The sequence below is a fragment of the Anopheles stephensi genome, chromosome 3 (assembly GCF_013141755.1).
Source record: "Anopheles stephensi strain Indian chromosome 3, UCI_ANSTEP_V1.0, whole genome shotgun sequence".
NCBI classification, from domain to species: domain Eukaryota; kingdom Metazoa; phylum Arthropoda; class Insecta; order Diptera; family Culicidae; genus Anopheles; species Anopheles stephensi.
The window spans coordinates 35,443,812-35,462,947 of record NC_050203.1 but is presented as its reverse complement, the minus strand read 5'-3'; the positions used below and the strand labels follow the sequence as shown (position 1 = coordinate 35,462,947).

The following is a 19,136-nucleotide window of genomic DNA, read 5'->3' as shown; positions in this document are numbered from 1 at the left end:
TACGACAGGACCGAGCTTCAATTACCATCCGGACAGTTCCCCCGATATTGAGGACTAATCATCTTACTACATGAGCTTACCAAGTCTAGTAAGCCAGAAATGGAATAGAATTTCAAGCAATGTTCTTTTTAAGGATCTACTCTTCCTTTCCTATTAGACTACCATATTTGACTACTCATTGTTTGCTCCTGCCTATCGAATGTATTACGGGTGAGGAGATTCATATAACAAGACGTTCAGCCTTGAACCTCTTATAATAAATATAATTAACTGTTCTAGCCATTATGACCAGATGCTAGCCCTTATGACAGTGGCTAGTAGCCAAATAGCTTCGCAATCCCACTACGATAATGCACTTTTCATTCAGGGTTAGAATATGCTAATAATGTTTGATGCCCATCAGCCCAAATTTGGTGTTAAATTGAAGAAAAAAAAAATCAGCAGAATGCTAAGCAATTTAGTTATTAGACTCCTCCCATGGAGTGCGATCAATGACGCACGCTAATTTTACGAAACTCAATGGCTGCCACTGGGACTTCTATTGCTGGCAGTATGATGCTCGACAGCTCAGTGCCTGTTTGTGGGTGGGCTGATGAACAATAAATTTGACGCACCAGCTCTGCTTAGCTTCGCCATTTTTTTTTTACTTGCTCGGAGGAGTTTAAGACATTATGAAATAATCCGTTATAACTTCTCGAGACCTCTCGAGGTTGTTGGGCCAAGAAGAAGAAGAAGAACGCTCATTCTACTTTCAATTTATAAAATTAGTTTTTTTGTGTAAATTTTTGTTAGCATTATAGGAAAAACGCTCTATATAATCGTCTTTTTATTATTGTGAAGATAATCTTTTAATTATGACGGCTTGAAGCCGTATTGTTATGAGCAAAATATATTTAATAAGTAACTTAAACTATTCACTTATTTAAAAATACGAAAAAATAAATCGCAGTGTTTGGTCTTTGCCTTTTTGTTATTAAAAAGCTATACTTTTTTCATTTCGATTTTTGGCTACATTCATGTATTTTTAATTTTCATTCGGTTTTGTGATAGTTATTCAATATTAACATAATTCTTCTAGAAAGTTAAGAAGGTGAAGAAGATTTTGCCAAATTTTTGTTTAGTTTTTTTTATTCATAAAGAACGGCCTGGCCGTATTGCTGTTTTGGTTTAGTTATACTTTGTACAAGTATCGAGAGCAGTAGACTTAAAAAACTGAATTTATTCTCTTTTCTGTCACTGAATAAATCAGACGAATTTAAAACATACGAAACTATGAGGATACAGACGGAAGCAAATGTAAAATTAATATTCTTTTTTCCATTAAAACTCACATAAAAAGCCTAATTTCATCTTATGAACATGTTCATTGAACATGACAAAACAAAAGAGAAGCAGCTTGTAATTATTCCCTTACTCTCCTTTGTACTTTTGCCTTGCCAAAGAATAGTTTTCCGAACGCACAGCCCAGCTATGGAAGAAGTTTTTCAATCAACGTCCGACAGATAAGAAAACTTCATTCCATGGTGCAAATTATTCGAGTACGAATGATAATGATGACGTCTCACAAATGAGGAACATTACCACCGCAATCCATTTTCTTCGTTTGCTTTCATCTTCATTCACGAGCTGAATCGGACTTCAAAGCTCTGGGATTTTTTCACTCTTGATGTAATTACAAACATGTCCCCCTCAATGACACATTTGAGTAGCTGTGCGATGGGATTTTTAAAATTAATCACCGTCGGAACTATTTTCAAACCTGTAAATCACTCCTCTTTCTCACTCTACACTTTCTTTCTCTCTCTTTCAGGATGTTTTCTTCATTTCTTCCATACATTGTTCAACCGTTCTCACTGAGAAGTAAATTGGACAAACGGAACACTTCTCGGCTCCACTGCTCCATTGATATGCAAATTAATGTAGGTTTCACTCGAGTAAAACGCACCCACAGCGAAGAAAAGAGCACACGCTGTTGGATACAGAATGAGGCGCTGACATCATAAAGACACATCCTCACATCCTCACACCAGATCAAATGTGGCGCAAAGAACTGTGGACGAAATACAAGCGAAAAATCACACATCACAGATAACCGAAGCAAGCAAGCAAGCCTCGAAGAACTTTGGTCTCGCTGCGATACGCCAGCGCTGAACACGGCTCACCAGCGTTCGTAACGCGATTCGTAACAAATCTGGCAAAGGCAATCGTCCGTTTGTGACCTTCATCCGGCCTCCGGCGAGGTAGCGGGCGGACGGCCCCGGGCCCCCTGCAACGATGAAGGTGGACAAGGGCGTGTGCACGAACGGCACCTTGGAGGACCTGAACCGGGCCATCCAATTCGAGGCCGTCTTTTCGACGCTCGTCGAAAACAAGATACTGGCAATCAAGCGTGAGTGTGAGCTGAAGAAACGGCACAAAAAGTCACGCCTCCTGCGGCGTATCCTTTTCGGCCGCAAGGTATCGTCGGGTGGGGCGGGTGTGGGCAGTTGCTGCCATCGGGAAGTTTCCGCCAGTAATAGTAACAGCAGCAACGGTGCAAACGCGGCCGGTGAGCCGTTATGTCCGGAGCAGAATGGAACTGCGCTGCGTGATGGGGTTGACGTCGTTGGATGCTATAGCTATGGGGCCACACTGCCGGAAGCGTCCCTTGCGGTGGAAAACTTCACCATTAGCGATGGCGTTGATGAGGTTATAGTGGAGATCGGTGACCTTTCGTCGCTGGTCGATGCGGATGGGAATGTGGTTGTGAGAACGGCGAGCCTGGAGCCCGGAAGCTGTGGGGAGGATGGCAATGGTCCGGCGAGCGAGTCGGTTGCAGCCGGTACCCGGTCCAGGATGTCCGTTGCCGAATCCGTTTCGACGAAAAGTCCCGAATCGCTGGAGAATCGTAGAACGGGTGGCCGGGCGGCTGTGAGCGCACCCCGGAAGTCCTCCCTGCTGGAGCCGGTTTCTATCGAGATCGAGCCGGAATCGGATCCGCTCAGCGCACACTACGATATGGAGGACAGTGCGACGAACGTTTCGATTGAGTTGGACGGCGTTAGCGATGTGTCCGATATGCGGCGTAGCATCGCGTCGGAACCGATATCTATCATTAAGAATTCGACCCGGTCTCGGTACGGCCTTGGGTCGTACCTGTCGGCCGGCAATGCCGTTGCCAACCGACTGCGGGTGCTCGAAGCGAAATCGATCAGCGCCCAGAACAGCCCGATACTGCCACGCCAGAAGCCGGCGGCCGAGGGACGCCATCTGACATTCAGCACGGCCACCTACCAGCAGACAAAGTCGTCGACCAAAGCGAGTGCCATCGACTGTGATACCTCGTTCGTGGTGGATCTCAGCCAGTCGGATCGGGATCAGCAGCAGCAGCAGCAACAAAACAACTCCACTGTGATAGTGAAGGACAAGCCGGTCGGCCAGGCGGCAGTCGGCAGCAAGAAGTCAGCACTAGTTCTAGGCGATAATAGCAGTAGTAGTAGCGCTAGTAAGAGAAACAAATTAACGCAGCCCCACAGCAGCAACCATTCAGCCAGTGCGGTGTCCATCGGTCGGGCCGCGTCGGCACAGCAGCAGCAGCAGCCACAGCCAGAGGCGCCGTCTTCGCCTCCGCTGGGACTCATCGAAAGCTTTAACCAGCTGACGGCATCCAACCTACCTGTGATAGCATCCACTGCACGCCATTCACCGCCGGTTAGTGATCTGGTCAAGCTGCAGCAGCACCACCTCGCCAACACTCGCCAGCATCGGCCCTCATCCCCGTCGATCCTGCTCGATGCGTTCTGTCGCGGTGAGGCTCATCCTTCCTCCGACGCTCACACGCCCATTCCTTCCCGGCGAGCTAGCAAAGGATCCGGCGCAGTCGCACCCTCGTCGGCCGGTGACGGTGTCTCTGCAACGGTGTCGACGGGAACCTGCATACAGCCCTTGCCGGCTGGCCCAGCTCAACCGAATCAGTCAACGAATCAGCCGCAACGTAAGCCTCGGAGCTTCCTGAAACAGTCGAGCTGCGATGTGGAGCTGCACTATCGGCCAACCGTCACCGGCACACGGCGATCGAGCGCCAAGGAACATCACCATCACCGGAAGAGCAGTGGCTATGGCCACGGTGACGATTACTCCTCCTACATCATGGGGTACGACATCAACGAGAGCGACGAGGAGAAACTGAACAAACGGAAGTACAGTAAGTATGACGGTAAAGTGTACTAATCGTGTACGTGTGTAGTGTGCTCTCTAGCACCCAGTTCCCTCTAGTTCGGGTAGGTTCCGAAACTTGACGTAGCTCCAAAGATCCTCCGATCAATCATATCACTGTTGCAGCTCCCCGTTGCCATCATCTTCTTCGTGAGGTTCTCCTCCTGTATGCAGCACCTATGCCCCTTGCCGGCACCCACCCACGTTTGCACGGACGTGTCCGCATCCATCATTACCACCACCACCACCACCACCACCACAACCACCTCCATCACCAACAAAAGTCGATGTCACTGGAACGGTCGATGTTCTCAAAGTAACTTTTCTACTCATCCTCCTGTTCTAGAATATTTGAAGCGATGCTCGGACCCGGTCATTGTGTTCCCGTCGACGAGCAGCGGCACGGGAGCGGGAGTAGCGGGCGGCACCGTCGGCGGCAGTGGCCTCCAGCATTGCATCCTCAGCCGTCCTCCGAACCAACCTCTGTAAGTATGACGGCGGGAAGTTTGTCAATCGAAAAGTAACTGACAAACTTATGCGGGAAAAGCACTTATCTCGTGCGTGTGTGTGTGGTAGTGGTAGAAGTCTTCGTCCGTGACATAAGGGCTGCACCACACACGAGACAAAGTATTGTAACTTTCTGTTCACACTTCAGGTTTTAAGTTGCACTGTTGGTGTGATTGATGGTTTTCATACACGTAGCGTCACGGATTTCATGCTTTGCGGTAGTTACATGTTCATGTACTCATGACGTGTTTTGCTCGATGTTCGTTTTAGGTCATTTTCATGATAAATATAATGCAATATTGCAAATTGTCTGAAGCGAGCTCAAATGTACTTTGACAGTTAATATTCCAACATAATAGAGAAGTTAGTTGCACGACGATCTGGTCTCACGTAATTTACAATTCTCACGCAGATTGAGATACTCAGAGAAGATTGAGGCACTTTAAACTGTCCTCGGGTAATAAGCTAATCCATGTGGTAAAGTTTCATACTCCCACTTGGTTTGACATTTTTCCAATTAGAAGTTTGTTCTGGGAGATAATAGGAATGTTCTAGGAATAAGAGAATAAAAAATTGACAAGATGTCACAAACAAGAACTTTTGCAACAGGAATCATGCCTTGTGGCATGCCTAACTTTATTGGCTTTAAAATAACAATCAGAATCATTTAGTAGATTATCTTCGTCCCGCCTTGATGTGTGCACAAACCATCGTAAAAGCGCTTTTTTAGTTCCTTTTAACAGAGATAATAATACTTGACAGCCCCCGGTATCATCACACCCCAATTCAATGCACACTGAATAATTATTAAATGTGAAACTTAAATCGGTAAGATCGTATATTGAATCTTATTCAGGCTGTAGTAAGGGCTGACTATCTAGCTATATGGTAAAACCTTTTCTAGTTTCCCATTAAGAACATGTATGATGTACGATTTTTTGATAAATAATCTCACTCATACTATCACAAACAACATTCTTTAATATCGAATTTCATCCATAACACCTCAAAAGCAGCTGCAAGAACTAGTATAATGCGTCTGTACGGGTGAGATTTAGAATATGTTTTGTTCAAGCCAAATATGACAATCCTGCATCGATAACTGCCACGCTCCGGCACCGTAACCTGGATCAAGCCTTGTCTACTGTCTTCTTGGAAAAAGCCGTGATAACAGATATTATTTATGTTTTTAACTAAACTTTTGTGTAGCTCGGTGATTTATTCAAATCTCTTTTAGCTTCGTCATGAGCAAAATAGTCGAGAAGTCTGAGGAGTTGGGGGGGCTTTTTACATATAATTCGACTGGTATGTGTCGGTCAAACGTAATTCGATCACCTGCTGGGTGTCCTTCTTTGTCAAAACTTGGTTTGATATAAAGAAGTTGGCTTCAGTACCCTGGAACCCTTTTATAATTTTAGAGGTTAAAAATCTATTTGTATCTTTTTTGAATGGTTGGAATTTTTCATTTGTCAAAATTGGTGAAGAGATTTTTTTCATCCTTCATACTTTTCTCTAGACAAGTGTTAACGTCGTATTTTTATTAAAATCTTTGGTTTAGATAAATCAAGTGATGTATGAACAAAGTGTATCCCATCTCAATGATAAAAATGTATAAATCGAAGTACAACTGCATACATAATGATGCTATAATTTTTTTCTACTCAGCTCACTAGCTCAAGGCAATAAATATCTTTAAATCACGTCTCTGTAACACATTCAAAAGCAAGTATATAACGACCATACTCTGACGCACATGACGCACCCAGAAGTTGTAACCCGAATGTGCTTGATCAGGAAATATGCTGATTCACGCACTTGGTCGCTAATTACAATCAGAACCAGATTAATTTGTGTTACTTCCCTTCATTAGGATGGATACGAATTGGTGTACTTGGGTGAAGCTCCGGTTAAGCCAAAAGCTATCAATAAAATCTCGAGCATTACTCGGCAGTAACTTCCACAGCCCTTACACAGACACAGTGTTCGGAACTTCTTCAATTACCCGGTTTTTTGGACGAGAGCACCTCAGTTATGTGTCTGGTCCTCGATACGCAACCATGGATGGTTGAATAGGGCTTACTCGCACTCCTACCACATTAGATCGAGGAAGAGTATCCGTGCATGTGTGCGTGGTTGTGTATGGAGCCATACGCATGAGAAATTATTATGAGCCCTAGCCCTGAAGAAACCCGTTCACCGTGTTCTGGGGGTTTGGCTCGTTTCCTCCACTCATGCTGAGCAGCGTCCATGCGTTTCGTCCGAACTCGTCTCTCACCGCTTACCTTGTTATCTGTTTCTCTCAATGTTCCTCGCATGTACACTCACACACCTGCCTGCCTGCCTGCCTGCCTGTCCCGCTTGCCGCACCGACCACAAAACCCCCAACAACGAAATCTGTCCCGCAACTCGACGGCACACCGTAGTCAATTCCCCTACGACGAAGACTTCATGTACGATGTTTCACTGCAAATTGAATCCGACCGTCACGGGGAGCTGGATTCAATAGTGCCTGAGCATAGGAGGAAGCATAAACACAGGTAAGAATTGGCTCGGGATAACGAGCAGCACAAAGTGCCCGGGATCTCTGGACCTCAACGTCCGGACTGATGCTGGATGCGGTACGGCATACTGCTTTCACCGGAAACCGAAAAGCCCGTACACCTGTACACGTCGCCTGTAAGCGCCGCCAGCCATCCCGGATCGATACGAGACGAAGAAACAGCTGCCGGTGCCGGGTCTAGTAGAGTGTGGTTGAAGACCTACTACTCGGATGGTACTTCACTCGAGAGACCGAATCTCAGGGCCGTGTTGGCAAACAAGGACTCCCCGGTGACTCTGACGCCAAGAAGCACCCTATGGCGCTGGTTGTCCCCGAAGTGCTGCTGCTGGCTTCAACCGTACCGGTGGAAAACTCTCGCCCTGCGAACACCAGCACGACCAGCACCTTTGTAAACCCGATCGCAAGATGAACTAATAAAAATGGCATAAGCATCGCAAGCTCTCCGCCAGCCGGTCAGGCGCCGAGCACCGGGAAAAAGAAACAAGCAAAATCAATTAACTTTTATCTCACGGTTCATTCTTTTCTTTTCACCTCGGCGATCCTTTTACATGCACGCGGTGCTGACGTAAATCCCGGAAGCAGACATCATCATCATCACCATCGACACTGTAAGAAGAAAAGACACAAGAAGCGCAAAATTCTGGTGCACGACCTGGACGACCAAAGCGTAAAGGTAAGCCGACCGGGTGGGATGTTTTATCGTTTTCACCGTCATCATCAGGGCTTAGAAGGGTGGGTTTCTTTTTTTTTCGAGTTGGAGCTGTACGTGTGGTAGCAGATTTTACACCTTCGCCCAGAAACCTGTAGCGCGACCGCGAGCCTAATCCTAATGGCTCGTCAAGTCACGGTCACGTCAAGTCGCACGCACAGGACGTGCCGTATACGTTGAAACGGCCCGAGCTTCAGCCACGATTACCAACACTGACATCTGTTTTGCTGCGACTCATTCCAGTTTTCCTTCCTCTTCCGCCAGGTGATAGACCCGGACGATCTGCCGCAACGTGCCAGATGGACAATCATTGCGACCGCATGCCTATTACTGATTATGTGCCTACTATTAGTTGGAATCACACTGCGGATGGCTCCCATCATCGACGATATGGGTAAGTACGGGCGCGGCAGTGCAAACCTTCATTAAACCGAAATACCCGATCGAAGTGATAATTGCAGGACGTAACTATTGCGAGCTGAAGTTGTTTTTCACCGATGTAAACTCGTCGCTGTGTGGCGCTAGCTGTGCACCAGCGACGCTCTGTACTCCAACTGATTGTAAAGCTTTCCCACCTTGAAGCAAATTTCACAGAACCCTCACATTACCTCTTATTCTGACAGCGGATGTGTTTTAACCGCTCAGAGACATTTGAATTCTTGAAGAGCAAGAGAGCAAAAGCTTCAATTGTGAGCGACTCTGCGCATGCTCAAAACAATTCACTCTCATGCTCGCTCAGCAGAAACCATTTTGAGAGTTCAATAGTCTCAACACTCTTGCGGAAGAATGATTCCGGAGGGGAAAATGTCGTTTAGTTTTCCTCACAATACCGTTTGGATCTATCGCGAGAGTTTGGAGTGTGCGGTCTGGAAAATCGTACCCCGTATGAGTGAACATGAGTAATCCTCTCCCGAAGCATGCCGTACCAATTGTTATGCTAAACAGGTCAATTATGATGCAAGATAAGAGCAGTTTGTCGTTCCATCTTCAGTGTCGACATAACGATGCACGTTAATGGAGGTGCCTGGTGTTTCACCAGGGCGAACGATGGAGACGCGTAGTCTTTCATTGCGCTGAGATGGAGACGCCTGGTCTTTTGTAAAATGTCGTTATTTGTTGGAGTGTAATCTTTAGCTTGGCAAAAAAACGTAATTTTGCTAATAGCTTCTTTGAAATAATTATATGAAGGAAAACGATGTAATTAAACGGTTTCACGCAATTAATGCTTGATAAACAATGAGCGATACGAATATTGTTTCGCATTTTTTTACCATTCGAGCTAAATATTAATAATATTAATATAAATATTAATTATGTTGTCAGCATGCTCAAAATAAATTAAATAATGTTTTTCCTAATGTTTCAAAGGTTAAACAAATTTCAAATGAATAAAATCAAAATGCGAATAAATATAGCTATCTTAATCAATTCATTCAACCGAAGCTGAATGTTTAGTCCTGTATAAGGGGGGTGATCAAATTACTACAACCGATACTTTCAATATACAAACCGAAATTTGGAAAACTCTTACAAAAATGGATAAAACATATATCGTTTAAAGAGGCTAGCAACTGGGAAAAAAACGTTACGTTTATACTTACGACATGTACGCATTTCGTTAAGTATCCACATCATAACCTCCATTTTTCAAACAACTTACATTAATAAATATTAATGTATAATGTAATGTATAAGAGCATGTACAGAAATACAATACACGAATCAAAAAACTGTTATAAACCAGAACGATGCAATGAAAGATGAAATATTTACCTAGTGCAAACATTTCCACATTCAGTAGATCAATCGCCATTTGGTTGAAAGCCTTTCGATTTACCCCACCTAGTCAAAACATCAGCTCACTCCTTTATAAATCAATGCGTCTTCAGAAAACGTTCTATAGAAAAAGAAAAAAAACAAAAAACAAATTTCAATCTGTTATCATTCAACCAAGAGACGTCGATCATACTTCACAGTTTGAGACGTTCCTATCGTACGCGCCAGTAGCTTTGTCGGCTTTAAGTTGACAACCGACGAGGCGCTGCTATTGCAAATTGTCGTGCATCGTCATCGCCCCACATAATCTCCTGCCTGTCGATGTGCCCTGCTTGTCGCAATAGCTTTGCTACGGTGGCTGTCTTCTCGGTCGGTTGAGGTAATTTGAAATATTGTACCAACATAAAATACGACCCGCGCGTCAGCGCAATAATCGAAAGTTTGGATGGAGCAATGGCGGGATCGGAATTTCGGTACCGTTTAATCTTCGAATTCTATCCCCAGGAGGCAAATAGCTAAAGTAAATATTAATAACAACAACAAGAAAAAAAAACAGCTCCGGCGACACCGAACGGTTGTGTCGTATGGGCGAAACGTACATATCCGAGAAACCACTTTTCCAATTTCCTGTTGATCCTGAGCATCTTACCGTTCGGGTTTTCCCTACCGGCGTTGCCGGTTTCGGCAACAGTTCGGTCGCAAATCCTCCTAGCCCCAGGTTGGGCTACCGTAGCATGCAGAGAGAACTGTTACTTCCACACATATCGGTGACGCTAGTGGCAGAAGCACGGCAACACGTCCAACCGTTCGTCGTTCGTCACTGTATTTGGCAGCACCGAACGAGATAGACGCTCGGGGTGAGCATACCCACCAACCCAGCCTCATCGCGTTCGGGCTCATCCGCTGGGTCAGCCGAAGGTCCGGGTGAATAATGCTTTCATCTTTCCTACATTAATTCATCGGATGTAGACGCAAGCAAATAAAAGCAATTTAATGGCACTTTGTTCACCATGTCGGCGAGCTAAAACTCGCCCCAGCAGTGCTTACGCACCACAGAACGGTGGCTCACCGCTGGGTGTCCTTCCCGAAAAGACGCCCTGTCGCCGAGGACATCGGCAAAGTGTCCGAGCCTTCTGGGGAGGGGGGGGGGGGAAATGACACTAGTGCGAGTTTTGTTGACCAGCTCAAACCGAGACCGAGGACCGTCATCATCCCAGATCTATCTTCATTAGACGATACACACATGCTTTTTGCGTGGCGCGCACAATCATATTACGCTTTCTACGCCCACCAGCATAACGGTGGGATAACGGGAACGCCCCTTCCACCCACTTAGCAGCTCAAACAGTTCGGCCGTCTCCGGCCAGGCCGCTCGATGAGTTTTCACCAGAAATGGTCCGAAATGAAGAGAAATGCTCCAAAACCATCATGAAAATCAACTAAACTTTTTTCCCCCCAATCTACTGTGACTGTGTGGGGATGTGTGTGCATGCGTGTGCCAAGAGCGATGGTGGTACCACTGGTACAAGCCAACGGTCCAAGCGGGCACTCTGAGATGCTACTACATTTCCACTAGTAAAACGACTTCACCGACGCCACTACTCGCAAGTGCTTTGAACTGGAGTTACGGAATAAATATTCAGCAACAGTGTGCCTGGGTTCGATTGAACTGCACTCGGCCACGGTTGTGCGGTTTGCTTCACCCTCCCGGTACGTGCAAAGGTAGAAAACAGTGCAAAAAAACAACACTGGAAGTGGCATTTGCTTCGCCGCGTGAACAGGAGCTTTTCCCAACCATCGGTTATTCATTTCCCTTGCTTTCGGGTTTCGCTAGCAAGTGGCTTACGAGCAAAAGGAAAAGCCAAGACACAGCTCACATCAGAAGTGGGTGTGGTAGAAAGAACAACAGCAAACAGAGGGAAAAAAACAATGGGGTCCCATGACCATATCGGACTCCTCCTGGCCCGGCTCCTTTTCACCGGATCAGCTCTCCAGCCGTGAAGGAGACCATCAAATCCACCGCCAAACCCCTTGGAAAACCCCCCCACTCACACGAACAGAGCGACATACCACAGAGCGCGCGCCGACAGTGATTTCCCTTTCGAACCATTCCCCCCGGGAGGATTTCAACAAGAAAACGGCTTAGTGGTTGAGTGAAAAAGCGTGAAAAACAAACTCCTGCGGTGTGGCAGTATCAGTAGCGGCAGTCCTATACTTGATCGACCACCTGTTTGAGTTTAGACTGTGTTTTTGTAGTTGCTGATTTCTATCTCTTTTTTCGGATCCACCATCACGGCATGACGGTGGTTGGCGGACCCTTTTATAAAGAAAAATGTATCACGCTAAGAAAGCCATTCGGCGTCGGAAGAGCTTGCCGATCGTTACCAAGAGTGGCGAATAAAGTGCCCTCTACCCATTTGTGTGTACGGCTCAAAACATAAACTTGTTGACTTCACACTCTTGGCGTGGCGTGCCGCAGTTAAGCAATCAAGCACAATTTATGCGATGGAATTATCAGAACACTCTTTGCTTTCAGCTGCGTCTAATAATAATTTACTATTTGGAAAGGTTCGTTAAACTATGCCTGTTTCTAACGTACGATTTTAAATCGTAAAATTCAAACTAAACCGTTCAACCGTTTCTAAATGGTAGTTTTTATGTCCACCAAGCAAGCGTTTCTTGAGGTTGCCGGGTGGCGTAGACTTTAGCGGCACTGGTCTTCACACTGTTAGGTTGGATATCGATTCCCACATAAACCTTTTCCTCGCTCGCAGGAATTATCTTTTCAGTTACTGGTTTGATAGTATGCCCAAATACTTCCCGATGTTATTAAAGATTCAGGACTTTTCTACTATTTCTTCTTCGTAGGTCATAACCGAAAATTTATCAAAGAGTTACATACTTTTGATCCATATGATGGAATTGTTGAATCACTCATGAAAACATTTCAAATGAATAGAGAAAATATCATCATCACAATCAAACGAGTTTAAACAGGGTTTACCTAATCACTTTGCGATCGTAACGGCATATTTCGTCGGTCTTGAAATTTATTTCAATATCGGTCGAGCATTTCAATTGCATCCGAGTGTTTTTCCATCTATGATTTTTTGAGAATGGAAAATCCCTCAATCTTGTAGTTACCAATAAACCATATTATGATGTAAAAATATAGTTAATTTATTAATATAATATTTAAAATGTATTATTACTGCTGTAAATCTATTTTAAACAAATAAATGTTTGGGTGGCCAGATGATAGAAGCCACCGATCTTCACACGGCAGGACCGGGGTTCAAATCCCACCCGGACCGTTCCTCCGTAGTCTACCCAGCTACGTGATATCATTAAGTCTAGTGAATTAGAAATGGCAAGCATGCCCTAAGAGATCTTTAGATCAAAGAAAAAGATTTTATTTAAATAGATGCACTTCCTTCATGTCAATACGGCGCCAAGCCGTCTAACTATAAATATAAATAAATGTACTTCCTTCATATCGTTCGAGCTTGTATGTGCCATTTGCGTAAAAAATCATTCAACAATTCAAATACATTCGAATGGAATGGAAATACTCGCCCGAAATGGAAGTACGTTTAATAAGCAACGAATAATGACGTTGATATTGCACAGTGACTAGGTAAACCCTGTAACGAAAAAAATGTGAAAATTGTTGTTAAATATTACCACCTCTTCATAAGACAGCAGATTGTAAGCTTCCATCGTAAAATTCAAAAAAGTCCCTAACTATTTACAAAACTCCATCATATGGGTACATGGGTCCACAAAGGGCTTGCCATATTCCACTATTCGAATGAAACATTTGCTTAAGTTATGCAAGGTTACCTTTGTATGGATCAAAGCCCTGTATTCATACAATTTAATTTGTCTATTTTTTATTAGTCGATATAGAATAGGAATTGGTAATGGTCATTAATATTTAAATTCCTCTATTTTTGACCCACGAAAAATAAAATCCTCCAAGAGATGATTAACACACGTAACAAATTGTACTCAAAAATAACACTTAAAAAATTTTCCTTGCTTACCTACTTACTTATCAGGCGCTACAACCGCTTTGCGGTCTTGGCCTGCTGCAACAATCCTCGATACCGCTCACGGTTTAGCGCCGTCGTCTGTCAATCCATTATCCCGGCCGTTCTGGCGGACGCATCAACGCCATCACTCCATCTCAATTTGGGCCTACCACGCCTCCACTGTTCGTGTGGACGGCCTAAAAGGACTTTACGGGCTGGGTCGTCCGGTGTCATTCTCATGACGTGACCAGCTCACCGAAGCCAGGCGAGACTAATTCGCTGCATGGAGTGCTCGAAATTGTAGCAGCTCCTCCATTGTCCTTCCACAAATACGGGGCCAAAAATCCTTCTGAGCATCTTCCTCTCGAACGCGGCTAAGAGGGCTTCGTCAGTTTTGGACAGAGTCTACTATAACACTATAAACTATAAATGTTCTGTACAGTCCCAGCTTCGTCCGTCGCGACAGGTCTTTATAGTGGAGAAGTTTCCTCGGGCTGCAGTAGTTTTTCTGTAAAACTTTTTCCTCTCCACAATAAATACTTAACCACTTAGCATGAAACAAAAATGTCAACCTTTTCCGCACATCATGTAACGCAGACATTTTGCAAACAAATATTCGACCAGAAATTGGAGCGGTGAAGGTTCTTCTTTTTCTTCTCGTGTGGCCAAAATCAAACAAAAAGAAAATACTCTCCCAACGAAGCGAAACAAAACAACAAAAAAGAGGCTTCCCTTCCCCATTAGAAAAGCTCCGTAAAAAGCGGGTGGAAACTACCAAACACCGGAATACCTCGCCAGCCGAGGGGATGGGTCCGCGAAAACGTCCTGAAAATGCTGTACCTGTGTACCATCATCCAAGAAGCGGCAAGAATTTTTGCATACCTGCCGAAGAAAGAATGTGAAATTCTCCGAGATCCGCCGTGAAAAGAACCAACTCTAAAAAAGGAACACTCACACACACGCAGAGGAAGGTTGGCTGTGCTTCACTTACACAAGATGTCCAGTCGAAATGCGCAATCATCTTTAATAAATAGTCATGTTGAAGAAAAAAACAGGAAAACTCCAAACTTACAACGACCGTAGACGTAATTTGATTAAATTGGTTTATACGATGAATATTTAAAAAAGTAACTCACAAAGATATAATAAAATTAGAGGTAATTATCTCACAGACGCTCGCCTTTAACGACATCAACGTGGGCCAGATCAGATTTTAATTCCGATATCTACCGGGAAAACTATTCCTCCTTCAAAGCTTAGGCGAGAGATTAAGATCTCAACCGCTAGGTTAAACCTTCCAGCAACTGGTCAAAGCATTCCCATCGAGTAGATTTCATCAATTTTACATTAATATCTCAATTGAATTTGCCTTTCGCCCAGGCTGTCTGAACTGAACCGTGTGGTACCGCATCAATCACAACGCGCTTGCCCAGCGCCTCGGTCAACCAAACTCTTGGCAAACAGAAGAAGAAACCTAATAAACCCTAATAATGATATTATTGTGTAACGGAGCGAGCATATCGTTGCGACTTTTCACCCTGCTCGACGAGAAAGAAACGGACGACACTGTATGAATAAAATTTGCCTTGTTTTCTTGCCCGGCGTCATCGCAAGCAGGACACAACAAACGTCGGCTTAGCGTTGTCTTTCGAATCTATATCTTTGCAAAACATTTTTCACGAGAAATTCCGGAACACCAAAAAGCCGGCTCCCGCGGCCCGTTTTGGCGGATGTAACTTAATTTTGATCGCAAACCATTTTCACTTCCTGCTACAAGCATTTTATCCGTTTTTAATTATATTTTCACTTTCTGATCGCTCTTACTTTTTTTTGATAACTTTTTGATATCTCTCTTTCTATTTCCTTTGCAGGTAAGTGTGCTTCAAATCCGTATCAGCCTTGGTTAAATATTTTTTGAGGGCAGTTGGGTAAGTTTTACACTGAAATTTTCAAGGTAATTTAAGTGGATACTATAGGCTTATACTTAAAGGTTAGTTTAGTTTCGAGCACAAACTACTACAACCAACGCCATCCATCACATTAGCAAAACGCTGGCGCTACGGGCCAACATGTAACCCCATTACGGCGAACATTGATTATTCGCCCGGCTACGTTTGACCTCCAAACACTGGTTCACTCATGCCTGCGCTGATGAGATGCCGGCACCTTAACATTGGTACCCCGGCATTGGACGGATCGGTTATAACTTCAAACATCAAACATTTCGGTGCGCATGGATGGCTTTCTGCTTTTACGCCAACCCGTGCCAGCTCGTTCTGCTCGTCCCCAAGTGTTGTGTGTGTGTGTTGATTAAAACATAATGAAGCAACAAGTTGCACCTGTTCGACCACACACGCACACACACACACGACCACCAGCAGAAGCTGTTCGATGTATCCCGTACACGTGATGCCTGTCGGGTGTACCGTGTACTATCACCGGAGCCACCCCCGGGGTAGGTGATGGTTCGCGCGATGGGAAGAAACCTGTCTGTTCCAAAAAGGTTCTCCAAAGCTCATGCATGACCGAAAGCATTGAACAAAAACAGATCACAGAAGCTTGCCCACTTCTTGACATGTGGAAGCTATATCATCTGGCCAGCAGCAGGAGCAGCAGCAGCAGTTCAACCTAATAACCCTCGGCAGTGTGCGATGGAGGATTGGGCAAAGTTTGGCTAAAAATATACATTTCTATTATCACAAACAGGGCAAACATGCGCTGTGATGCGTTGGTATGTTTTTGTGCTCCATTCTCGAGGGCGTAGAAATAATTTTAGTTTATTTGGAAACCAAATCACCTTGAAGCACCAATATATCCATAGTCTACAGGGTTTAAAAATAAGCTTCAGATATGCTGGTGCCTAGACAAAACATGTTGTTCCAAAGATCTTGTTTTCAATGCGATGGTGACCGAGGACATTCAGTACCTCGATTTACCTAAAATCCTTTTGACCATGCTCGAGTGTTTGACAAAAGCTCTCTAAATCGTGAAGTCGGTATTGTGGTTGTCTCTTTGGCTGTGCGTTTGCTTGATACTTAATGTAAGCTTTTACTCTAACGTAGGCTTGACGATAGCCAAACGGAAACTCGATGTTGACAAAAAATTTTCCTTCCGCCTGAAGCTACCGTTGACGATTTTGAAAGATAATAAGGACAGTATTTAACCAGAATTTCTTATTAATACATGAGAAAACTTATAACTTACAAACGATAAACAAACCGGATTGCTTCAATAAACTAGCTAATAAGCTAATAGGAATTTCAAAAGAACTGGGAGAAAATATATTGCTTTAATGACTTGAAGTATAAACATGATATATTAGTATCTTCTCACGGCAGGATCGGGGTTCAAATCTCATCCTACATAGTGAGGACAGACTATCCAGTTGCAGGGGAAACCAACTCATTTCTGGAAAACCAGAAATGTCAGGTATGATCTTAACAGGTCGTTAAGGCAAGAAATGTTAAGAAGAACAAGCAGTAACAAAAAAACTAGCTAAAATGGCTAAAACTTTATTTTTTGGGAACTAACTATTCCGTTGATCACTTGCCCTTCAATGGCTTCAATTTGGGGACTTCTGTGGTGCAAAGTGTAAAATTTATCATCTTCACCATCATCGTTCTCATCACCAACATCTTTTTTTTTTTTTTTTTTTTCGTTTATTTATAGAGGCTTTGGGTCTTTGAGACTTCATTCGCCTCTTTCCTGTCTATTGTTACATATGTGTGGTAAAAACTATGGCTTAACTATTGCTTAACTATTATTCTTTTAGTAATTTGGAAACTATTATGCTATAAATTTATAGTTCTCGGTACAGGTTGCTGATGAGTAAAAATCGGATGAGGCGGTTCTGCTGTTGCTTGTCGGGAGACAGTATGATGGCTAGGTCGGTATCTAGTTGGCAGGTGGTTCGGTGTGTAGTGTATCCATGGCAATCGGTAAGGATGTGGCGGACGGTAATGTCGACGCCACAGAAGCTGCAAAGTGGAGGACTGGATCGTTCGAGCAGGTAGGAGTGGGTCAGGCGGGTGTGACCAATGCGAAGCCGGGAAAGGACTCGTTGGATGTGGCTGGAATCGGGATCGTCCCAGGGTGCGGTGTTGTGCTTGATGGAGCGGAGTTTTGTGGAGAGGTCTAGGTTGTGCCAGGTGGTGTTCCAGTGTTGAGCGACTATTGCGTTAGTGAAGCGGATGGCGTCACGGCGCGAAAGAGAGCTGTGCGATTCGGCCGGACGGAGCCGACCTTGGTTGGCAAGACGGTCGGCTTTCTCGTTTCCGTCGATTCCGGAATGACCCGGAATCCAACAGAGGACTATTTCAGGAGATGGAAGGATGTCATCTAGGAGCTGAATGTGTGGGTCTTTTGAGGAACCGTGTTGAAGGGCTGCCAGAACACTAGCGCTGTCGGTGAAAATGACGTTCGGGATGTCGGTCCGAAGTCCTTCATCGGCGGCAAGACGGATGGCTATTGCTTCGGCTGAAAAGATAGAGGTGTGGTTAGGGAGCTTGATGGCGCAATTTTCGAGGCTGGAATGGATCCCACAGCCGGCTGACTCCCGATTGACGGAGCCGTCTGTGTAGATGTGGTGATGGTGGTGGTATTTTGTCCGGATCAGGTGCGTAAAGGTGGTATTGGCGATGTGGCTGCTTTTTCCGGTTCCCCGGAGAGTTTGTTTCAGTTCCCAGTCTATGGCAGGAGTGCTATGGTACCAGGGACGTGTTCCCCGGCGGCTGGATTGGATGATCGGAGGAAGCTGGTGGTTGATCACCAACATCATCATCATCAATTTCGTAATCAAACCTAGGATTACGATTCATTCTACGAGTCCTTCTGCTTTGGCCAAACGACCTCTCAAGTCATGCCTGCCATTTCTTGCTTGCTAGACTTAAGAATCCCACGTAGTCGAACAGTCAGTCCTCTTCCGGGGATGGTATTTGACTCCAGGTCCTGCCGTATGAAGACTGACGCCACTGTTGCCTCTGCCATCAAACCGCTCCTGGTAATATTATTTTAAATTTCCTCTTCTTCTTCCTTACTACAACCTATAGAGGTCTCAGTCTGCCATTTCTGTCTTTCTGTGACTTAATTTTACCCGTAGCAAAGTAGTCTAGTGCTCTGCTTACGGAGAGGCGGTCTGGATGGGATTTGAGCCCCGGCCCTGCCGTGTGAAGAGCGGTGCCGCTGCCCCCTCAAATTTTTGAATATTTTAAATTTATTATTATTTTAATTCAAACTTCAAATTGGAGAGCTGCCCTTATTTAGATTTTTTATACAAAACTATATATAGCTTTTGATAGCCAGGGTTGTCGTGACTTGAAGATAAAGCGACTTCTTTAACTCAAAGCCATAATCTCTA

The 19,136-nt window shown here is 44.7% G+C and overlaps 1 protein-coding gene across 1 annotated transcript in view; it reads left to right on the top strand.

The window, feature by feature from the left end:
* LOC118509657 overlaps positions 1-8,562 on the top strand; it is a 45,667-nt gene extending 37,105 nt beyond the window's left edge. The window contains exons 3-7 of the mRNA XM_036050617.1: positions 1,811-4,183; positions 4,535-4,679; positions 7,125-7,238; positions 7,841-7,934; positions 8,235-8,562. Coding sequence (XP_035906510.1) covers positions 2,275-4,183; positions 4,535-4,679; positions 7,125-7,238; positions 7,841-7,934; positions 8,235-8,399 — 2,427 coding nt within the window. The 5' untranslated portion in view covers positions 1,811-2,274 and the 3' untranslated portion in view covers positions 8,400-8,562. The remainder of the gene's footprint in view (positions 1-1,810; positions 4,184-4,534; positions 4,680-7,124; positions 7,239-7,840; positions 7,935-8,234) is intronic.
* Positions 8,563-19,136: the final 10,574 nt, after the last annotated feature.